Consider the following 23,954-nt stretch of genomic DNA (forward strand, 5'->3'; position numbering starts at 1 on the left):
AGTGTTTGTGCGTTTTCATAGTATCAATTTTCATTCACCTTTGTAGGTAATTCATTACAAAAGATACCATTATTCATCTTGTGATAACATGTCACATAAAAAATGTGCATTGCACCAAATAATAAATCTATACAAAATACAGCCGTGTTACTGGCGTCATCAGTATTTTGAGATGACAGTGAAATTCAAGGCTACATTTCCTTATTTGATCGATATAAAAGAAACAGAGAACATCATACAAAATAATTTTTCATTTACGTGGAAAACAGATATATAAAACCACCCACGCCGTCAGGACAGAGTAAATGTGGCACCACTGTGCTCTGAAGGAGTGAGTGGCGGCAACAGTGTACAGTGGCAAGGGTGATGGGAGGGCGCGAGGCGTCCACCACCTCATAGTGTTTATTTGGCAAGGAAATAACACCTGTGCATACGCAAGCATTATACTGGAAAAAGAGGTCGACGCGCCGTAATAGTTCTAGCCAGGCAAGTACCCATGGCGGCGCGGTGTGACCGTGCGAGGGGCGGAGGACTGAGGTATTAATGGCACACCTAACCAAGCAGGAGAGCCGAGATGTGAGAGTCTAATACTAATACCTGGGAGTTTTGGTGCATCACCACACCTGTGGCATTGCACTCCAATTTCCCTGTATGTCCTTAGTATTAGGGCAAGGGAGATGTGGACGGGGATGGGCGGGGCGGGGTGGGGTTTCCAGCTGCCTTTCCTTCCCCACCCTCGTCCTCCCCTCCCCTCAAGGCTGAGTTAACCTTCCTCGGTCTGCTTGTGTCTCTTGTCACTAGGAATGTAAGGATGATTTATTCGGAGACATTTTATCCATTCTGTGTTTGGCACCCAGGCCTTTGCCTTGCGCTAAGATCTGGAAACCATTGCTTATAGGAAAAGAGTTTAAATTTTATATTACTGTTTTAGCCCGTCTTACAATTTTGATCCTTTCATAGAAACTACTGCTCGGATCAGGTGTATGTATTTAAACAGTGTGATAATGCAAGGCTGTTCAACTAGAAGTGTCAACAATAAGATCTTATTTTTGGATTGAACATGAAGCTTCCTCAGACAGACACTAAGTAATACTCCTAGCATTTGTATTAGTTTTTAATATTTTTAAACTGATACTTGCAGTCTATTGTACAAAGATTTTGTTTCAAAGATAAACTCCTTTCCCATCAGAAGTGTGCAGTCTAGAGAACACTGGTAGAAAATTTGATGTTTGAGCTGGAGAAATGTGATGAAAAATAATTTTGCTTTTTAAAAGACTGCCAGTCATTCAAATTACAGAAAATAAAACAAACAACAATGAATAAATAGATTAACAAGTTCAATTTTCAATTTCCCCAACTATATATATGTATATATATATATATATATATATATATATATATATATATATATATATATATATATATATATATAACTTTTCTCACTTAGCTTATGTGTCATCTGGTGAGATGTGTATTGATGCTCTACATCATTTGTCGTAAGTGGATAATTTTTAAGTTATGACTCTTTTTCAACTTTTGCTTACGTCTTATTCCTAATGATCTTCAGAACTTATAACCTAAACTTAACCTAATTATAGAATAAAAATAAAGGGTAAAAAAAAAGTCTACTACAGGAAATAAATCAAATTAGTGAATTGTTGGTAATGCTGCCCACTAATAACACAACAATGTTTGTGGCAGCCATTGATTGCTGCTGTCAAGGTATAATTTATGTATTTTTTAGAGATTTTTAATTTTTTTTATTCTTTTATTTCTGACCTCTTCTGCAACTAATGTTACTGGATTAAATGCTCTCACTGAAAACCCGCAATTTTCTAAAGGTCCCCCTAAAGATCATTGGGCTAAGTCGAAAAGAGTCATAACCTGAAAGCTATCCATTTGCGATAAAAATTATATAGATAATAGAATATGAATCAGTTCAATACATGTCTCACCAGAAACATAAGCCACATGAAAAATAATTGGGTGAAACTGAAAATTGTCCATAAGTACTTTTAGCCTAACGCAACATAGCCTTTCTGGTGAGATGTTGGTTACTCGTCTGATTCACTGCTTGAGTTATCACTGGTACCAGTGAATTATTTCTTTTCAGGGTGCAGTTTTTAGCAGTAGGTATGCAAATGTTGGGTTGTGCTTGATGATGCAACACTGCTGCAATTACTTTTGAGTAATGGCTGATAGACTTGGTTTAATGTTTGAATATATCAGATATCAGCAGAATCACTCTTAAAACTAGATTTATGTGTGTGGTCTATTTCTCTTGCCTAACTCCTATGACTAGAAAATTGTTTGGCTACATTCTAATTCTTTAGTTTTCCAGAGATTTCCTTTCTTGGAGACTAGTGTTCGCTACCTACTTTGGCTTTCCTCTTCCTTCACTGACCAACCTGGTGAACTACCATTTAACTTTGCTATTTTCCGTGACATAGAACAAATGATGCAACACCCTACTAACTATCTTGGTGATATACCAAATATTTGAAATTTTTCAAAACTTTTAATCCTACTTTAAGCTGTTACTCTATCCTCTCCATTAGGCTTTTGTTATCATCCCCATCTGTTATTGTTGCTGTTGTAGACCATCACATTTCTTCTCATAAGTCTACTAAGAGTGGTTTTCCTCACGGTTTTGTCCTGTTACTCATGCTCTTCTCTTATTATTCATCAATGATTTTAATGTAACTGCTGCTTCTATTCACTCCAACACTAATGATGATAAAAAGTCATGCATGTCCAAATATAATTCTGTACCAGTGATTTTTCAGTCACTGCTTGCTAATGTTTTATTTTCAGTGTAACTGATTGAGTTTTCATGTTTCCTCATTGGTAGGTGGTAGGTGACCCATCAAGGCATAACTTGGTTGTGTTGATGCTGAAAGAGTTGTGTTGATGCTGAAAGAAAGTAGATTTATGTTGTGTACTTCCATGATCATATTGTTTCACGTATCATGTAGAACATGAATGAACTAGAAACATTTATGAATGTTTGTAAAACAGAGAATGTTATAACATTAACACACTCATGCATGAGTTTGTGGCTCTGCTCTGGTATTGATCAGATTCCAAGACCATATACAGTACATGGGCTCAGGAATACTGATGATGTGCCTAGAAGGGAGACCTTGAGAGTGAGGGGAATCAGAAATGATGTGCACTACATTCCTGGAAGTGACCCTTATTTAACCTTATCTTACCAAGCCTGCCACAGATAGTCTAGTTATATGATCACCAGTTAGTGGTTCTGTGTCATGAAATAAAGGGCTACTACACATCAAAGTTTGAAGTTAGTACAGTTTTCTTAAGAGGTAAAACAGGGACATGAATAGCTGACAATATAATGTTATGAATATATCTGTTAGTACTATTAGGGTCTATGGGCTTGTCTAGTTTTGTCTCGTTTTATACTTGCAGTGGTAATCATCTAACACGGGTTCTCAACATTTTTCTTGTTAAAAATTCCCTGAGTTATAAGATCATGTACCTGAATCCCCAGTAATCTGACATTGAACAGAATGTTAATTTAGTGACTGACACTAACTCAATATGCAATGGTACTGCAAAAGATATTATTAGATCAGTCATCTAAACACCCCTGGAAATCTTATGATCTAACATATGACATCATATAAAAACTGAAAGAACATACATGGGTGAGGGATTATTTGGTGCTTAGAAGGGTTGTGTCACAATATGTATGTATGTGTGCCACATGTGATGCTGAGCAGTGTATACCAGCCTTATGCACAGCCTTAGTTTAGATTAGAACATGACATCAATTGACATCTGCCACAAGCATATTTAAATAAACTTTTATTCATATATATATATATATATATATATATATATATATATATATATATATATATATATATATATATATATATATATATATATATATATATATATATATATATATATATATATATATATATATATATATATATATATATATATATATATATATATATATATATATATATATATATATATATATATATATATATATATATATATATATATATATATATATATATATATATATATATATATATATATATATATATATATATATATATATATATATATATATATATATATATATATATATATATATATATATATATATATATATATATATATATATATATATATATATATATATATATATATATATATATATATATATATATATATATATATATATATATATATATATATATATATATATATATATATATATATATATATATATATATATATATATATATATATATATATATATATATATATATATATATATATATATATATATATATATATATATATATATATATATATATATATATATATATATATATATATATATATATATATATATATATATATATATATATATATATATATATATATATATATATATATATATATATATATATATATATATATATATATATATATATATATATATATATATATATATATATATATATATATATATATATATACATGTGTGTGTGTGTGTGTGTGTGTGTGTGTGTGTGTGTGTGTGTGTGTGTGTGTGTGTGTGTATGTATGTGTGTGCATGTGTTATACATATTTTTTCTGTTAGTCATGGATTTGTTTGATGATTATATTGCCCCAAAATGATAATTATTCAACATTTTTATTCATATTTCCCCATATCCTTCTTCCATATAGTTAGTTACTGTCAAATGTGTCATAAAAACAGGCTAAGGTGGCTCATTTGTATTTGGAAGGAATTTGTGTTCAGGACTAAAACAATATATTTGTTTGTCATACTTATTCTGAATGGTTCATGTTAAGAGTTTTAACTGTGTGTGTGTTTCACTGTTTGATCTGCTGCAGTCTCTGATGAGACAGCCAGACGTTACCCTACGGAACGAGCTCAGAGCTCATTATTTCCGATCTTCGGATAGGCCTGAGACCAGGCACACACCACACACCGGAACAACAAGGTCACAACTCCTCGATTTACATCCCGTACCTACTCACTGCTAGGTGAACAGGGGCTACACGTGAAAGGAGACACCCAAATATCTCCACCCGGGCAGGGAATCGAACTCCAGTCCTCTGGCTTGTGAAGCCAGCGCTCTGACCACTGAGCTACCGGGCACGCGCGCGCTTGTGTGTGTGTGTGTGTGTATAACAATATTTTGGTTTATTTGAATGGCAGCTACATAGCTGAAGCTTTTACATATTATAATACTTATATACATATCCTTATATACTAACATACATTCATACATCTTAAGCCTACACAACCCCATGGTGGCATCTGACATCCCAATGAGTGGCTGCTAGGTAATGCCAGATTAAGCCTAGTGACCTAGGCCTGGGATGGTCAGGCCACCCTGTTTGTATTTGTTTATTTGGAGTTTGGAGTTTGTTTCTCCTACCCTGCAGTGGGTCACACCTTCCAATTTACACCAGGTACCTGATCACTGCTAGGTGAGCAAGGGCCACAAACATGAATAGAAGCCTTTCCCAAATGACCTCTGACCTAGTCTGGGAACTGAACTCAGGCTTTCTTGATAGCGAATTGAGCGTACTACCACTGCACTACCAATGTGTGTGTGTGTGTGTGTGTGTGTGTGTGTGTGTGTAAATATTTATACTTTATGTGAAGCTTAAACTTGGAGTGTTTTGGTAAGGAATTTTTTTCCTTTCAGTGTGTTTTGTGAAAATGAGTCTACAGTATTCAGCATTGAGTTGTTGAGAAAATATAACTACTCTACAGGTTATTTCAGGTAGTGTATATGTATCCTCATACTTTTATTTTATTATGGTGACATCCATTTGAAAATTTAGATTTGTGTACTGAGTTCACAAAAATTAATTGTACTTTCATCAGCATTATCGTGTTGAATACAACTTGCTTTAATTTTTTTTTCTTTTTCAGTTCAACATTGGTAATTTATTAATGTGTTGCTGATTCTTTTTTTTTATTTATTTATTTAGTGAATGAATGGAGACATACGTTGAGTATGAAGTATCCCAGTGAAGAGGCTTAACCTTGTATCACACGGTTGTTCTTTTCCTGTGATATTGCGTCATGTGACAGCATGCTCAACAATACAACATGGGAGATAATAGCACCCAGCATATCAAGAAAGACAACAACACCATGTGTGGCTGCGGGACTACTAAAAGAAACAACAGAAGGAGGAAATCATCAAGCATGGATACTATTAACCAAGCTATTTTAGCATTGGGAGTCAGTGTACTTACTTTGCAAGAAGAAGAATGAGTAGAGCAACAGAAAAGGAGGTAGAGGAGAAGGAGGAGGAGGATGTGGACACAAAAAGGGTTTGCTAGAAGAAAAAGTAGCCAGTATAGCAGGTTGCTCTGCCCAAAAAATGAGGAAGTATAATTGGGATGCTAGGTGTTCAAAAGTGTTGAGTGGTCCTGAACTAAGTCAATCAATGTGTGTTCCACCTGTCTTCCCCTTATAAGTGGTTGATAATGCAGCAGCTGATGATCTCTTTGTTTGATTCAAGACAGTACTGCCGCTCTGGGCCAAAGCAAACCATGAAATCCAATCAGTGTTCCATGATCCTATTTAACAGTTAAATTAGTATATATACTGTATAAGATGAAGGGATAGATTTTTTATAATGAAGTAGTGATACCTAACACCAATTAAGTGATAATATACTACAGTATTATATTTAATACAATATATTCACTGTAGACTTCCAAAGACTTTCTAGTTGCAGGAAATCCACCAGAGTTTTTGATAGCTTAAGTGGATGCCACGTCGAGCAAAATCTCCCTTCTTCAAAATCTCATTGAAAATTGTGTCGCACGACAAGATGTCACAGGAAAACAATGCCTGTGTGATACCCGCTTTAGCAATCTTGTTTATTGAGTTTGTCTCCATGTGTCACAATGACTTTCCATCCAGATACTTGTGGTACTTTTGTGGACATGGATCTCCTCAGAATGAATAGGGTTTACCACACCTGTGTGTCCTACTTCAGAGGGAGCTGTTGCAATGTATTTGTGGTTCTTATTGACAAGTTTGGTATGAAATTGTGTTCTGAGCTGAGTTTGTTGTGAAAACGGATGTAACTAGCCACTTGACATAGAAACAGTTATCCAATTTCCTTTTGACTTTTTAGTCATAACAGCCACCTGCTGCTTCATATTGCTCTACAAAGTTGAATGTAAAGCTTAAATGCCGAATGAATAACTTGTGTATTTGAGAAAATATTTCCATTAGTATATGGTACATTTTATGGTGTTAGGTATGTAGTTACTGAAATTTGTTTGTGAAGCTGTGTTTCAGATATGTGTCACAGGATGAAGATGTATTTATCATGTTCCAGTTGTTAAATTCTGTCTTTACTATTAAGAAATATCTTATTCCAGATATATCACCATGGAAGCAGGTGCAAAACATGACTTCAATGCGACTGCTGAGGATGAACTCAGTTTTAGAAAAGGGCAGATTTTAAAGGTATGGAATCATAGTAGTTATTGTTATTATCTTTTTAAATAATTTCTCATTGTTAGTTATGAGTTAGTGTGTTTTGTAATCACATTCATGCAGAATATTTCTTTCCGAAGCTCTTAGCAATAATGATAAATGTAAAAAGCTAATTTAAATTTTTCCCCAAGGTGCTGAATATGGAAGATGACATGAACTGGTATAGAGCAGAATTAGATGGCAAAGATGGACTCATCCCTAGCAACTATATTGAAATGAGAAGTCATGAGTAAGTTCTCCTTTCGTGTTTGTGTGTGAATGTGTTATTTATCTTGTTTGGGTATGCAGAATCTGAGTTATTTAAGAGGAAGATTTCAAGAGATTTATCGCTCTCTTCTGACAAACTCTCTTGGCCCTGCAAGAAGACTGGCAACTAAGTGGGCCTTTTTTTCTCAATTATTTTATTTATTTATTTATTTTTTATGTCACTCTTTATATTGTCCTCAGCCAGCTCTCTCCTCTTACATAAAAAAAAATAGTATCTATATACCTTAAGAATTTTTATGATAGCTGCACTTAATTGGCAGACCCTTCACTTTAAGGCATTTGATTAAAGTAGAATAAAAAGATTTTTGTTTCAAATAGAGTGGCATTAATTCATTCTAAGACCTCAGATTCTTATTTAAGTAAATGAAAATTGAACTAAAATTTATATTATTTATCTTTTAGTGGTTAATTTTATAGTGCATGTAGATGGTGGAGAGAGAATGACAATACAGCAAACCCTCAATATAATGGATCTTGACGTACTGGATATCGGATATAACGGACAAAAAATCTGACCGGACAAACCTTTGCTATAACGGATTTTCATCTGTTACAGCCAGGGTGTTGTCCCATAACATGTCGCACGAACTCCATGTGGCGTGGTGCAGGAGCGGGGTGGCAGTGGATATAAATAGAGGACGCCGTGGTGTCGTGGCTCAATTGCCTTGTGGTTGGGAGTGGGTGTGCTGCCACTGGACAAACTTTGGAATATAACAGATTTGTTCGGTATTTCCATTGGATAGAACAGATCCTCAGTTATAACGGATCTTCGGATATAATGACAGACCTGTGTCCTCATGTCGTCCATTATATTGAGGGTTTACTGTACATAATTACATGGATAGACAGAGCACAACAGATCTTGCAGTCTCAACTAGTTTTGAATCCAGTGATGTAGTCTTTGCTTAGACACTAAAGAAGATCCTTTGCCAACATCAGTTACTTTGATAGCACTAATGGTCAACTTAGCCACAGTGACTGCCCAACCATAACAAACAGAGACATGCAACTGATGCTGCTCATCCTCCGTTAGCCAGTGTCATTTGGTCTAGATCTGGTCGTTGGTTGACTTATTAAACCATTTGGTCAGAATCCAGATTGTGCAAGGTACGGTGAGTTTGAGGCTTGGGAGGTCCACTGTGTATGAGAAGTATCTTAGATGTTAAATCTTTGTTTTTTTTTTTTTTTTTTTTCATTCTGTATTATGTTTTTTAAATAATTGCATGTGCAATTTATCCGTAGTGCAGCACATCTTGCCTAGTTTTATTACTTCCATCGTTGGCTGCACACATTGAAACTAAGGTACAGGTATTTCTCAATTTATATGTGTTCAGATTATACCATTTCAAAATAACACAAGATAAAAAATTTAGTAATTTTTTTATGTGGATTATTAAGAAAATCAAGTTGTGTGGCTGGTTCAGTTTTGTGTATGGCCACTAGGTGTTCTCCCAGCTAAAACGCTCTCCCTTTCTGCAGTGCCCATAAAGCTTGGCTTGAAATGGGCTCCACTGTTAATAGTGAGACTAAGATACCAGTATTCCAGTACACTGGATTCCAGTGCACATCCCTACCACCATATTGACATAACAGCTGATTGTAGCACAGGAGCTCTTCACCTCCAGGACAGCTAATAATACATAATATACATCGTTAGGAATGTCGGTGTATACCATCTTCCTGTTAGTTAGCAATGATCATTCTTTGTTTATTGCAGCTGAGAGGTGCACAAAAGTGTTTGTTAGAGGATACATGTTGCAGGGACCGCAGGGTGCATACCAAGCTGCTCTCTGAGATGCAGCTGTCAGTTTCCCGTTTAGGAACTGATTAATCTATTTTACGTTGATTTCCATGGAGAAAATGGTTTTGGCTCATATATATATATATATATATATATATATATATATATATATATATTAGAACCTCAAACAGTATAAACAGTACACAGTTGAGTTCAATAATCAAGTTCATTTTATGCGATTTTCACATTACGTGATCCCTTCAGGAATGTATCCCTCGCATAAATTGAGAAATCCCTGTACAGTAAGTCCCTGCACTTGGCGAATCTCAGCTTGGCGAAATTAATTTTTGGCGGTAGGATGGTCACGGACCACCGAGTGCACGCTTAGTGATTTGAATTCAAACTTGGCAGTCCCCTGGTGGCCGCACAGCGAACCACGGGGCTCCCTTGTGACGTCAGACCTCTCTCAAAACCTATTAGAACTCTCAGTGTGAGAGTCCCCTTCAGCCATTTTGTTTGTGCTACCCTCTGTTCTGCTAGTGTGGGAACGAATTCTGGCGATTTACCGCCAACATGGCCTCTACCAGCGCAACAGGTAGTACCACCGGTCGGGGTAAGGACAATGGTGGTGGGGGCAAGGACGAAAGTGGGCGAGGGAAACGGGTGTAAAAACGGGAGTGCAGATGAGGAAAGCAACACAAATGGTCTGTTTTGTACGTGTGTTTCAGCTTGAAAGATGGTATTTTAGGTGTCAAAATGGCAATGACCAAAGACTGATTGAGGCATTTTTTAGGCAATTTATATGGTATAAAGAACTTGTGTTTGGCAAAATTCACATTTGGCGGTAGTTTCACCAGTCTAATTAATTCGCCAAGTGCAGGGCCTTACTGTACTTAGATTTTCCCCATAGAGGTTATTTTCAGATTCCCTTTTCAAATTCATAGAATTCAGCACTTACTCAAGGTCCTTGTAGGAATCTTAATATCAACCACATCTGGTCTCAATGACCACCTTATATTTATCTTTGTTTGCCTTCTGTATTATAGCTACATTAAGTGTATTTTCATGATCTTACAGCTACATATTGACTTTACAGGTGATAGTACTACCAACATAGGGTATCAAATCCTACTTCCCAATATTATTGGCAGATTATTTTTCTTATCTTATTTTAATTTTTCTTCAGCCTGTAGGTTTTATTCCAAGGATCAGTATATAGTATAAAAATAGCATGAAATTGTTTGTTAATTTATTTTGATTAATATTTTTACTTTATTCAACAGGTGGTATTATGGCAGGATAACAAGAGCTGATGCAGAAAAACTCTTACATAATAAGCATGAAGGAGCATTTCTTATAAGAGTCAGTGAAAGTTCTCCAGGAGATTTTTCTCTCTCAGTCAAGTAAGTTTAGTTGGAATGTAAAACCTTATATTAACACACACACACACACACACACACACACACACACACACACACACACACACACACACACACACACACACCCGGTAGCTCAGTGGTTAGAGCGCTGGCTTCACAAGCCAGAGGACCAAGGTTCGATTCCCCGGCCGGGTGGAGATATTTGGGTGTGTTTCCTTTCACGTGTAGCCCCTGTTCACCTAGCAGTGAGTAGGTATGGGATGTAAATCGAGGAGTTGTGACCTTGTTGTCCCGGTGTGTGGTGTGTGCCTGGTCTCAGGCCTATCCGAAGATCGGAAATAATGAGCTCTGAGCTTGTTCCGTAGGGTAACGTCTGGCTGTCTCGTCAGAGACTGCAGCAGATCAAACAGTGAAACACACACACAGACACACACACACACACACACACACACACACACACACACACACACACACACACACACACACACACACACACACACACACACACACACACACACACACACACACACTGCGTAGTGTAGTGGTTAGCATGCTCGGCTCACAATCGAGAGGGCTAGGTTTGAGTCCTGGTAAGCGGCGAGGCAAATGGGCAAGCCTCTTAATGTTTGGCTCCTGTTCACCTAGCAGTGAATAGGTACGGGATGTAACTCGAGGGGTTGTGGCCTCGCTTTCCCGGTGTGTGGAGTGTGTTGTGGTCTCAGTTCTACCCAAAGATCGGTCTATGAGCTCTGAGCTCGCTCTGTAATGGGGAAAACTGGCTGGGTGACCAGCAGGCAACTGAGGTGAATTACACACACACACACACACACACACACACACACACACACACACACACACACACACACACACACACACACACACACACACACAGGAGAAGGAGAAAAGTGATATTAGTAGGAGATTTCAACTGTAAAGAAGTGGACTGGGAAAATTATGAAAGTGGTATGGGGGAAGAAGCCTGGGGAGAAAGATTCTTGAACCTAATGATAGACAATATGATGGACCAGAGAGTAAAGGAATGCACAAGATTCAGAGGAAACGATGAGCCGGCGAGATTGGACCTAGTTTTTACAAGGGGTATACAAATGAATGATGATATAAGATATAAGTGCCCATTGGGAAAGAGTGACCATGCAATATTAGAAATAGATATAGAAGAAGGAAAGGAAGATAGAGACGATTCATACAAAGGAGACCGATTAAATTACAGAAAGGCTGATATTGAGAATCTCAAGAACTATTTTAAAACGTAGACTGGGAGGAGATGGAAAACTCAGAGACAATGCAAGACAAATATAACTTATTTTTGGAAATATACAAAACAGGAGTCAGGGAATATGTCCCAAAATATAGACCAAAAGAAGAAGGAAAGAAAGATTGGTTTAATGCAAGGTGTGCTAGGGCAAAGGAGAAAAGAGATGGAGCATGGAAAAGGTGGAGGAGAAATAGAATCCAACAAACAAGGAAAACTTCAAGGCAGCGAGAAATGAATATGTTAAGGTGAGGAAGGAAGAGGAAAAGAACTTTGAAAAAGATATTGTCGAAAAATGTAAGGAGCAACCAAAATTGTTCTATAGATTCATAAATGGAAAAATTAGGCAAAAAGAAACAATAGAAAGGTTAAAAGGAGAGAACGGGATGGTGGAAGACCCAAAAGTATGGCAGAACTATTAAATAAAAATTCCAGGAGGTCTTTACTAAAGAATCCAAATTTGAGAGGCCACAGGGTAATAGAGAGACAATCTATATGAAAGAGATTAAAGTAACCAAGCTTGAAATAAAAGAGTTAATGAAGGAACTGGATGAAGAGAAGGCAATGGGACCGGATGAAGTCTCAGGCAGAATACTGAAAGAATGTAGGGAAGAACTAGCAAGTCCTATATACAACATCATAAAATGCTCAATAGAAAATGGAACAGTGCCAGTAGAATGGAAAAGAGCTGAGGTGGTTCCCATATATAAGAGTGGAAGGAAAGAAGAACCTTTAAATTACAGACCGGTATCACTAACTAGTGTAATATGCAAGATGTGTGAAAGAATAATAAAGAAACAATGGATCGAGTTCCTTGAAGACAACAAATTAATATCAAATAGCCAATTTGGTTTTAGAAAAGGACGGTCTTGTGTAACTAATTTATTGAGTTTCTATTCTAGAATAGTTGATAGAGTACAAGAGAGAGAGGATGGGTTGACTGCATCTATTTGGATTTAAAAAGGCGTTTGACAAAGTGCCACATGCAAGATTACTGTGGAAGTTAGAGGAGAAGGGTGGCTTAAAAGGAAGCACATTGAGATGGATAGAAAATTATTTGAGGGGGAGAGAAATAAGGACAGTAGTTAAAGATATGAAGTCCAAGTGGAGAGCAGTAGAAAGCGGAGTGCCACAGGGGTCAGTATTGGCACCAATACTTTTCCTCATTTATATTAACGACATGCCAGAAGGAGTGAACAGCTACATAAATTTGTTTGCGGATGATACGAAACTGTGCAGAGTTATAAAGCAAAAGGAGGATTGTGAAATACTGCAAGAAGACCTAAATAAGATCTGGGAATGGAGTAAGAAGTGGGAAATGGAATTCAATGTGAACAAAAGCCATGTCATGGAAATGGGAAAGAGTGAAAGACGACCTGTGGGAATCTATAAGATGGGAGATGGAGTAGAACTGGAGAAAGTCAAAAGGAAAAGGACTTAGGAGTGACGATGGAAGAAAACAATCAACCAGTAAGCCATATTGATAGAATTTTTAGAGAAACATATAATTTGCTAAGGAATATTGGAGTAGCATTTCACTACATGGACAAAGAAATGATGAAGAAATTGATAAATACTATAATAAGACCCAGATTGGAATATGCAGGAGTAGTGTGGACCCCTCATAAAAGAAACACATAAGGAAATTGGAGAGGCTACAAAAAATGGCTACAAGAATGGTCCCAGAACTTGAAGGGATGACATATGAGGAGAGACTAAAGGCTATGGATCTACCAACCTTGGAACAAAGAAGGAGAGAGGAGACCTGATACAAGTCTATAAATTGATCAACGGAATGGACCAAGTGGATAATGAGAAACTGATCCTGAGAGAAGAATATGACATCCGAAGCACAAGATCGCATAGTAAAAAGCTGAGAAAGGGAAGATGTCTGAGAGATATTAAAAAATATAGTTTCCCGCATAGATGTATTGAGACGTGGAACAGTTTAGATGAAGAAGTAGTGTCTGCAACGAGTGTGCACACTTTTAAAGTAAGATTGGATAAGTGTAGATATGGAGATGGGGCCACACGAGCATAAAGCCTAGGCCCTGTAAAACTACAACTAGGTAAATACTAGGTAAATACACACGCTTGACTCACAATCGAGAGGGCTGGGTTCGAGTCCCAGGGCGGCGAGGCAAATGGGCAAGCCTCGTAATGTGTGGCTCCTGTTCACCTAGCAGTAAATAGGTATGGGATGTAACTCGAGGGGTTGTGGCCTCGCTTTCCCGGTGTGTGGAGTGTGTTGTGGTCTCAGTCCTACCTGAAGATCGGTCTATGAGCTCTGAGCTCGCTCCGTAATGGGGAAGACTGGCTAGGTGACCAGGAGGCAACAGAGGTGAATTACACACACACACACACACACACACACACACACACACACACACACACACACACACACACACACACACACACACACACACACACACACACACACTGACTAGCGGCATGTGGTTAAGATGTTTGCCTAGTGCCCAAGGCAGCCCACAGTTGTGCTGCCCTTGATGTTTTGAAGCAAGATATAAAAATATTACCATACATGTATGCAAGTAATCACATACATCAATTTAAAGAAAATTTGTTTGTAATAGGTGCCTGCTTTTTGTACCAAGAATTTATTCATCATAGTATAATGGTGTAGCTTAACATCATTAGAAGCCTCATTTATACACTGGGAATGCCATTTATATGGGCAGATAAGTGGGCAGACTTTACATAAACAAAGACTATATGAGGCATCTTGAATCACAACATTGCAAATTACTGGTACCAGGCACCTCACAAACCTCACCAAAGCTTGTCTTGTTAGCTTTGTTTTGTATGATTTCAGCAAAATGGTAATTCTCCTTGTACCAAGTATAGATTACTGGTTCTTGCTGTTATTAAGCTCTTCTCTCAATGGAGTGCCAGCATCATGGAACTATTAGTAACACAGGTTAATACTGGCCATTCACAATAGTGCAAGTCTAACACATGTTGTCTACACGGCCACATTGGTTGATCAGAAAGTGAGAGTCAGGCACTTATACAGTATACCTTCTAGCCTGCATTTATGAAAGGAGAAAAGAAATCCTACTTGTTGTTACCCAGTTAGGAGCAGTTTGTTGATAGTTGTGATAACAGCATTGCTAACCATTGCTGGTTTAATGAATGCACCATCGTGCAACATGTCCTAGGGAGGCAGTGGCTTAGTGAATAAGGTGGTGAGTGTGGGATCAGGCAGACATCCTTGTGTAGGTTCAAATCCCACCATGTGCCATTTTGAAACTCATTTATCAAGTGGTTTAAGGAGGCATCCCCACAGATTTAATATTTTTTTCCAAAAATTTGGGGAAAAATATTTTCCTCTTTCTAAAATATGAATATGGTGTTGGTAACACACTCTCAAACTTTCATGGTGATATCTTTTTTCTTAATTGGTTTTTATCAGGAAAATAGATAAAAGTATTGCGATCATTGGCAACCTGGTAATGCTTTTTTATTGGTCATTGAATTAGAACCTATGTGTTTCTTTTGTATTGGAAATGAGTAATTATTTTCTGGTAGTGTTTAGCAGCCTAACTCAGTGGCCTGAGCCAGTAGAATATTGTCATCAGCAAGTCAGTGGTCTGTGGACTTCACTAGGGAAAGGTTTATGTATTGCTCATTACCGAAATACACTTTCTTCCTACCTACGGTCTCTGGACTTCCCTAAAATGGCCTTTTGGATTGCCATGTTGTTCTCCATTCAATGATAAAGCATTTGGTACAAGTACAAAAATGCTAACAAGCAAAATCTACTCTCTGGGAAGTTGCAATCTTATGAGAATCTTCACTACATTGGCTAGCTACATAGGTGACATCCTTGGATTTACACCAGCAGTATCACTACCTCTCACATTCTTAGAAGCATGACAGTAAATATGAGGTAGTGGTGAAGAGGAAGGAGAATATGTTTAGTCCAAGATTACCAAGGAATGTGTGTTTAAAGGATGGTCATGGGATCTTTACACTTAAAAGACCTCTCCTGAAAAACTGGGTTTTTTCCCCATTCAAAAGCCTATAACTTTGTTAGTTTTTTATTAAAATGAGTGATCTTTGTTTTGTTGTAAAGAAGAAATTTGTTTTTATTTTTTCCTAGTGACTGAAGTAGCTATATATAGTTTCAAACATTTGTTACTATATTTTTCTCTCTTAATCACTGGGTTGTTAGAGAACTTTAAGTAATTTTTACATTAAGATGGACTCGATAAAGAAAGGAAACGAAAGTAGTGCATTAAATTTGCATGAATATTTTGTTGCTTTAAAAGTGATTTGTGTAATTTACTTAGGCACAACATTAATTATATATCATTATGTAAGGGATTTATTCAGAAGCTAACCAAAGAAGTAGATTGCATTGTTATGTTCCGTGCAAGAGTGAAATTGGCGACAGCCTCTTAAAGTTAGCTACATGTTACCATGGTACACAGGTTCTAGATAGAGGTGTAATTGCCTTACACAAAAGATGCGCTTAGGTGGTGATATGGGCCCTAATATGGGTACCACTATAAATAAGATTGCCTGCTCTGCTAATGGGTGGGAGCTGAACAGTACTTCTCATATTCTTCTAGTAGGCTGTCTTGTATATTTCATGAATTCTATTCACCATGAGTAGTATTAAGTACAGGCAACCCCCGCTTAACGAAGGGGTTACGTTCCTAAAAAACACTTCGTTAAGCGAAGCTTCGTTAAGCGAACCGATTATAACAGGTTTAACCCCTGATTTGAACTTCCATTGAGAGTAAGCAAAGCAAGAGTGCATCATAGTACAGTAAAAGGTTTAATGAAAGTAAAAATTATGAAGTTAAACATTTAGGTAATTTAATTTAAGTCATTATAATGTACACTAATGTATGTATGTACGTAATTTTATAATGTTGATGATCTTAACATTATGAAAGGAGGGAGAGTGAAACGGGAAATACACTAACCAGCAACCTGTGGAATGTAAACAAAGTGCGCATCATTGTACCGCATACACAACTTATGTACCACATTTCCACAAGGCTTTCCATTTTATCCATTGTAGAGTCACGAGTTCAGGTGGTTCTTTTAGCTTTCAAGGAAGATGCGGTCTCACCAGCCTTCTTAATAGAGTCTGCTGACTTGAAAATAGTAGACAGTAGATGGAGTCAAGATGGTGGCAAGCAATGTTATTAGTTTTCTGGCCTCTCTCTTGTCTGTGAATAATACCCAGCTTCACTTCGAGAGTAAGACACTTCCTGGTCTTCTTAGGAACGTTAGGCCACATTGCAGGGCGTTTTGGTGGTAAGTTGAACTAGGGAAGATGAGCTGCTGGTGATGCTGTTATGTTTTGACTGGGGAGTGAGTGGTGCGCGTGATCTTGATGCTACAGGTGACGCAGAATTTCTTCTGAGTCAGGCCTTTGTATCGGCAGCGCCTGTGTTGTCCACTAGAGGCTTGATCTTGATCTTTATTCTACAGGTATCTCAGGATTTCTCCTGAGGCAGGCCTTAGTACCAGCAGTTCCTGGTGTATTTAAAAGCCTGTCAGCTTGCATGATACGGTGGGGCTTTCAAATGTAGAAAAAATTACCTGGATAAAACTTCGTTGAAGCGAGTTTGGTGTTCGTTAAACAAGCAGATGGTAGTAAAACGAAATCTTCATTGTAGTGAAATTTCTTTGTGTGAACCTTCGTTAAATGGGGGTTGCCTGTATATAGTAGTCTCTTCTGGTGATGAAGAGAGAAGGAAAAAGAAGCCTCACTGTTGTTTGAAAAAGAGAGAGTAACATGAGTGAGTGGAAAGTATGGAAAGCAAAGTATTTGGGTGACAGGGAAGGGTTATGTTAGTTATAACACTGGAGAAATCAGTGTGCATAAAGGATTTTGCTTCTATATGATAGTAAATGGTTTAACAAGTTTCATTGATTGATAATTAATGAATTTTTGGTGCTGAGATAAGGAAAACAATACTCCTTTTAGTAACATCTGCATTGCTTTCCTTCATTAGTGTATTGGCTAGTGTGTCATGAAAGCTTTATCAGTGATGTTATTCTAAAATGTTGATGCCTTTGAAAGTATTGCAATGTACTCTGTTGTTGCACCACTGCAGGTGTACAGATGCTGAATATAATGAAACTACTGTAAAAACAGCTAAAGACACTAATGCACCTTTTGTAGTTATCTTGTGGCAACAAACTTTAGACAGTGTTTATATATATATATATATATATATATATATATATATATATATATATATATATATATATATATATATATATATATATATATATAAAAGAAAATAAATTTATTTATTTATTTATTTATTTATTGCTTACAATGTTGTGATTCTAGATGCCTCATACATGGTGCCTGCTGCTATTGTTAATGGGATTGAATGTCTTTGATATTCTTGAAAGTAGATTTTTACAATCTTCCAGTTATGAATGCAGTCAGTTAAAGGTACCAGTTATATTGGTTTCCTTATATGAAAGGCACTGCCTAGAGTTCTAGATACTCTTCAGGCAATTTTATTAACACAGTTTAGATGTATTTTTTGCATCTTCAGTGAGCAGCTTGAAAAAGGAAACTATTTCTTGCAAAAAAAATAAAAAAATAAAATAAAATAAAATAAAATAAATAAATAGATAAATAAAAAAAGTTTATTAATTAATTGATTAATTTATTTTTATTTTTGTTTTTATTTTATTTTGTGTTATTTATAAAATGGTTCTAAGATGTCAGAACAAATCACACAAATCATGTATTTGTATCTTCCTTATGTTAATTCAGGAGCAGTCTTGATGCAGCATGAGGATGGTTTGGTTTTTGGATCTCTCAGGTACCAAACGACTAAAGCAGGCCCTTGACACCTTGTCCCTGCTTGAAATGGGGGGAAAAAAAGCTTTACAATGGATAGTCTTTTACCAAGAGCAGTGTGTGGCAGCTATGTTACAGAATTTTAAGAAATTGTAACAGATTAGGATATTAGAAGATATATAAATTATGTTATCTTTCTTGTCACAGACTCACATCCCCAGTGCAATCCACAGCATACTTCTCGAAGTGGGTAGGTATGCTTAGATTTTGACTCTTGTAGTCATTGAAAAGCCCCAGAAAACTGGCTGCTGCTTATTGAGAGGTATAGCAGTGTTGTCAGATTCATACCACTTGAAATTCATAATTTACAAGTTCCATGCCAAATCCAAACTATTCTCATTAAGAATGTTTTGTGCTGAATTCTCCATTGTCATCTGCATTCCTTCAATACTGGTGAGCTGTCTCTTACACACAGATATACAATAATAGATAAATGAATAGGTAAGAGGGATAATGATTTTTATATTGTAACACCTAAGGTGGGTCAGAAACCCCATTTACATGGCCTACTTATTTATGCATTTTTACAGAAGTGTTATTTCTTTTTACTTCAAAATTCATAAAGATGTGATGACAGTTTTGCATTCAGAAGGATTCTTAAATAGCATCTCTGACATTCAGAATGATGTTTAATTTACTGAATAATTCAAATTGAGCTGTCTTGTGTAATGTAAATAGTAGTAACATTCCCTATACTGAATTGCTGAATCTGCTGGGAAAGAAATTGTATCATGCTGAAAAGAGAGAACCATGTTTTTCAAAGTCAAATAATGCCCAACAGGCTTTTAAAATCTTTTCCACCTGGGATGTCAGGTGATGGGTCTGAGCAGCATCCTGTAAACATTGCACAGCACTGATAATTGGATGCTCTTTTTTGTTGTTGATATTGACTTACTTAAATAAACCAGGATATTTGCAGAAAAGATGAATAGTGTAAGTGGCTGGCCTAATATACTTAATGAGAGAAAAGGTAGAGATGTCATTTTAATTTTAATTGAAGAGTTTTGTTTACTGTTTAATTATTAAAAAAAAAATAGATAAAAAGATCCTGATAGCCCTGTGATCAGAATTTGAAGTTGAGTGAGTGCAGTAGTATTCTTTGGAGAAATCCATGACGGGTGAATTGAAGCAGCCGTGGTGTAGTGTTGGTATTGCTTTTGTTGTGGGACTTTTAGATGTCACTAATTACTATTGGTACTATAAATCTAATGTCATCTGGGCCTGCTTTGGTGGCAGTTATTCCTTCTCATTTTCCAGCCAAAAATGCCCAGGAAAATTGGAAGTAATTTCCTTTGGTATATTTAAATTCCAACCTCATTCATTTGATTTTTGTTTTTACCTTTTTTTTTATTTGAACTTTACCTTATTTTTGTTTCTTTTATGTTTGATTTTAACACTTGGTATTTTTATGCATTTTATAACCTGGTGATAAAAAAAAAAATTTGGAAAGATTGAATAGCTAATGAAGATTGCACAAGGTGAAATTTGAGTTATGAGGATGGAAGAGGGATGTAATCATATTATATAATTGTTACAACGAGCAATTGATCATGAACAGATAAAATAGTTTTATACATGCCCTAACAAGTAGAAAAGAATGTATAAATAGTATATGACTACCTAAACAAATACCATTTAGAGTAAATAAACATTTGGTTTATTAGAAAGACCAGATTCTCATGTTTTCTAACCAATGTAGATTTATATCTTCCCCATATATTTGTATGCTCTTACTTTGCCATTATATGTATTTATTGATTAATTTATTCCATTTTCATTTTCCTCAAGATGTGGTGATGGTGTTCAACACTTTAAGGTCCTAAGAGATGCACAAGGAAAGTTTTTCCTCTGGGTTGTAAAATTCAACTCCTTAAACGAACTGGTCGAATACCATCGATCTGCCTCTGTGTCCCGCTCACATGACATCAAGCTCAAAGACATGACTCCTGAAGAGGTATGTATAGTTGTGGTTTAATGCTACTGATACATTCTGAATCTTGTATTTAGTATGCCCTCTTTTCTCTACTTTGCATACTTGGACTACTTGACTAAAAATCTCAACTAGAAGTTTCACTTCTTTACTAAAACAACATCCATAAAGCTCTTTATCATCTTAACCAATATGAGTGTGTACATGGGATATCGTAAAAGCAAAATAACAGTTTGTTTAGCAGAAATAGGGTTGTAATAATGAATATTGTAAAAGTGAAATATTGTGTAACAGTGGTGGCATAGTGGATAAGATGGTGAGTGTGAGATTGGGCAGATGTCCATGCGTAGGTTTGAATCTCACCATGTACCGCCTTTTAAACTTTGTAATTTGTCGAGTCATTTAAAGTTACTTACATGTCACCCAGGTTCTAGGTGGTTTCACTAAAAATGCACTTAGGGGGTGGTATGGCCCCTAATATGGGTACCACTATAAATAAAACTACCTGCGCCACTAATGGGTGGAAGCTGAACAGTGCTTCCCATGCTCTTCAAGTATACCCATAAGTGTTAATAGGCCATAACATAAAAAAAAAAAAATAATAATAATAGTAATTATGTATATCAGGAAATACATGTACACATCAGTATAAGAAATCCTTCTTTTGTTTTTCCTGAAGTTAAATGTGGTACAAATGATAAAAATACTTCAAATCTTGGCTGTCAATATTTCCTGCTCTATACTATCCTTGATATGCCTCAAAGATATCTTTCATTTCTCTTTTGTCAATTCCTAAGCAATTCACTGCATCATTTCTCAAAACAACAGGAATTTGACCTAAAATTATTTTTTTACTAAACATTGTATTTAGTTGGTGTTACAGTGTACTGATTTGATTAAGTTGCTAGTTCTGCCTGTATATATGAATTATATAGTAAGTACAAGAACTGGTAGTAGGTTTCATTTGACTGACTACTCCTTTTTATTTCAGTTTTTAGTGCAGGCACTGTATGACTTCACTCCTCAAGAACACGGAGAATTAGAATTCAAGCGAGGAGATGTCATCACTGTAACAGATCGATCAGACCAACACTGGTGGACTGGTGAAATGGGGAATCGAAAGGGTCTTTTTCCTGCTACTTATGTTGCACCTTATCATACATAGGTAAATGCCCCCTTCATCTCCTAACTCTTAAATTTTATCTTCAGCCTTTTTCAGTCGTGTGTCCCTTGTTCATTAAGGATGTTCTACCTAGTTTGGTCAGATTATTCTAGACTGTATCTAGAGAGACTGAATGGGATTTTAAAAGAACAGGCTCTCATGGTCAGGGAACCCACTGCTCGAGTAGCAAGAGACTGAGAAAGGTGATAGATGGCAAGCCACTAATAGTACATTCATGGTACTCTTTCCTGTGGCATTCATCTCAGTATTTCCTGAGATAATTTTGAAGTGGTTCTCTTACTGTTAAGTAAAGCCAACCATATGTTTTGTTACATTATTGGTGCCATTTCATACTTTTCATTCTTCGCAGTGTTTTACCAGGAGATGTTCTTCAAAAAGTGTCTTATTCTTGCCACAAGCTCACAATTCAATGCAGACTTTTGTAATTGTCTTTGGGTTGGAGTAAGAGGGTATGTGTTGCAGTTTGCATTGTATACCTATGAAACATCAACTGGTTTTTGAAATTCACAAACTGTTCACTCTTCTTTTACTATTAACATATTAACTTGAAATATTGGAAAGAAATGCATATATGTTTGTTAGCCTGTTTAGCCCTAGAAATTATGGTTAAGCAGAGAAGGCTCTCATTACCTGAATCTAAGAATCTAAGTAATCAAAGTGAATTTTCTTATTGATTTTGCACAATGTGTTCTTGAATTCAGGTGAAGTTGGTCATCCTTCTAGAGAAAAATTAACAATGAATTTGAATTCCTCCAAACTGTGGCAATCACAATTTTTATACTGATGAATTCTGATGAGTACAGTATATAGAATGCAAATATGTGTATATGTACAGATGAAACTCCAAACAATTGGTTTCTTACTGGATGTGAGTTGAAATGGTGGAGTGCAAGAGTAACTCAGCAGGGGAGGTAGAGGTTGTGAGGCTTTTATTACTTCCTTTCCTCTATTTTTAATACTTAGCTAAATAAATTACTTTAAACCAAATGCTTATTGTTGATAACACAATCTGTTTCATGTCGATAAAGTAGTTGTATAATTTGAAGTATGAAATTTGTATTACTTAACTACATACATACATTTGGTGAAGTAGATATCTGCTGAAGCCATTCTTCCACATTTAAGTAAATGACACGAGGCTATTTTGCTTAGAGATTTTGGGGGCAGTGTTTCAAAGTATGCTCAGCAGTAAGTTGATGTAGAAATGCAGTTCAGAAAACATTTTGTTCAACATGAATTTTTATTTTTATTTTTATTATTATTTTATTTTTTTCAATAACCATAAATGGTATCATATCTTGATGAGAAGAAAGTATTAAAAGAATTACTTTCAGTAATATCTGCTGTGCATGCTTTAGACGTGTCCCATAGCTCAAAGCACCCAACGTAAATAGTGTTTGTTCCTAGTACGTTCTTTCAATGTGTGGATTGTTTAGCCTATGTTTAGTAATGCTGAATAATGTACTATGTTTTTGTTGCATTGAAAGATTTTAATTTTTGCATAAAAGTTTAAGATAGCTATATAATTTATCTTGGGTGCATAAATTTAACCCAGGTGTTCAAAACTATTTTTTGTGACATATATATATATTGAAAATTACAGTAACCATTTTACATAATAACTATCCATGAAACACTTGGAAGAATAAGAAAATAAACATATATGTGACTGAAGAGCTTTGGTAATTTATTGATAGATTTTATAATGGACATGCATATGATATCAGGTCTATGAAACTGTACTTGTAATTATTATTTTCCTAAATTTTAAATGCACCACTGGTA

At 36.0% G+C, this 23,954-nt stretch overlaps 1 protein-coding gene across 4 annotated transcripts; it reads left to right on the forward strand.

Annotated features, from left to right (window-relative positions):
* Positions 1-321: 321 nt before the first annotated feature.
* On the forward strand, positions 322-23,954 carry LOC123503537 (growth factor receptor-bound protein 2). Of its 4 annotated transcripts, none has more exons than XM_045253381.1 (7): positions 325-486; positions 5,712-5,789; positions 7,414-7,501; positions 7,663-7,760; positions 10,823-10,942; positions 20,845-21,010; positions 21,978-23,954. In XM_045253381.1, exons 3-7 carry the CDS (start codon positions 7,424-7,426, stop codon positions 22,149-22,151), a joined length of 636 nt encoding a protein of 211 aa, XP_045109316.1. In that variant the 5' UTR covers positions 325-486; positions 5,712-5,789; positions 7,414-7,423; the 3' UTR covers positions 22,152-23,954. The 4 variants fall into 4 exon arrangements, with proteins under 4 accessions (XP_045109319.1, XP_045109316.1, XP_045109317.1 ...); XM_045253383.1 differs by lacking the exon at positions 325-486 and adding an exon at positions 555-576; XM_045253384.1 differs by lacking the exon at positions 10,823-10,942 and having other exon boundaries at positions 322-486.

Source organism: Portunus trituberculatus, chromosome 14, assembly GCF_017591435.1.
Source record: "Portunus trituberculatus isolate SZX2019 chromosome 14, ASM1759143v1, whole genome shotgun sequence".
NCBI classification, from domain to species: domain Eukaryota; kingdom Metazoa; phylum Arthropoda; class Malacostraca; order Decapoda; family Portunidae; genus Portunus; species Portunus trituberculatus.

Excerpts from the sequence above, each read along its gene's own strand:
- LOC123503537 (XM_045253381.1), top strand. The coding sequence starts at position 7,424 with ATGGAAGCAGGTGCAAAACATGACTTCAATGCGACTGCTGAGGATGAA. Across the intron at positions 10,943-20,844 it reads GATTTTTCTCTCTCAGTCAA|ATGTGGTGATGGTGTTCAAC; the intron begins GTAAGTTTAGTT and ends ATTTTCCTCAAG. Across the intron at positions 21,011-21,977 it reads AAGACATGACTCCTGAAGAG|TTTTTAGTGCAGGCACTGTA; the intron begins GTATGTATAGTT and ends TTTTTATTTCAG.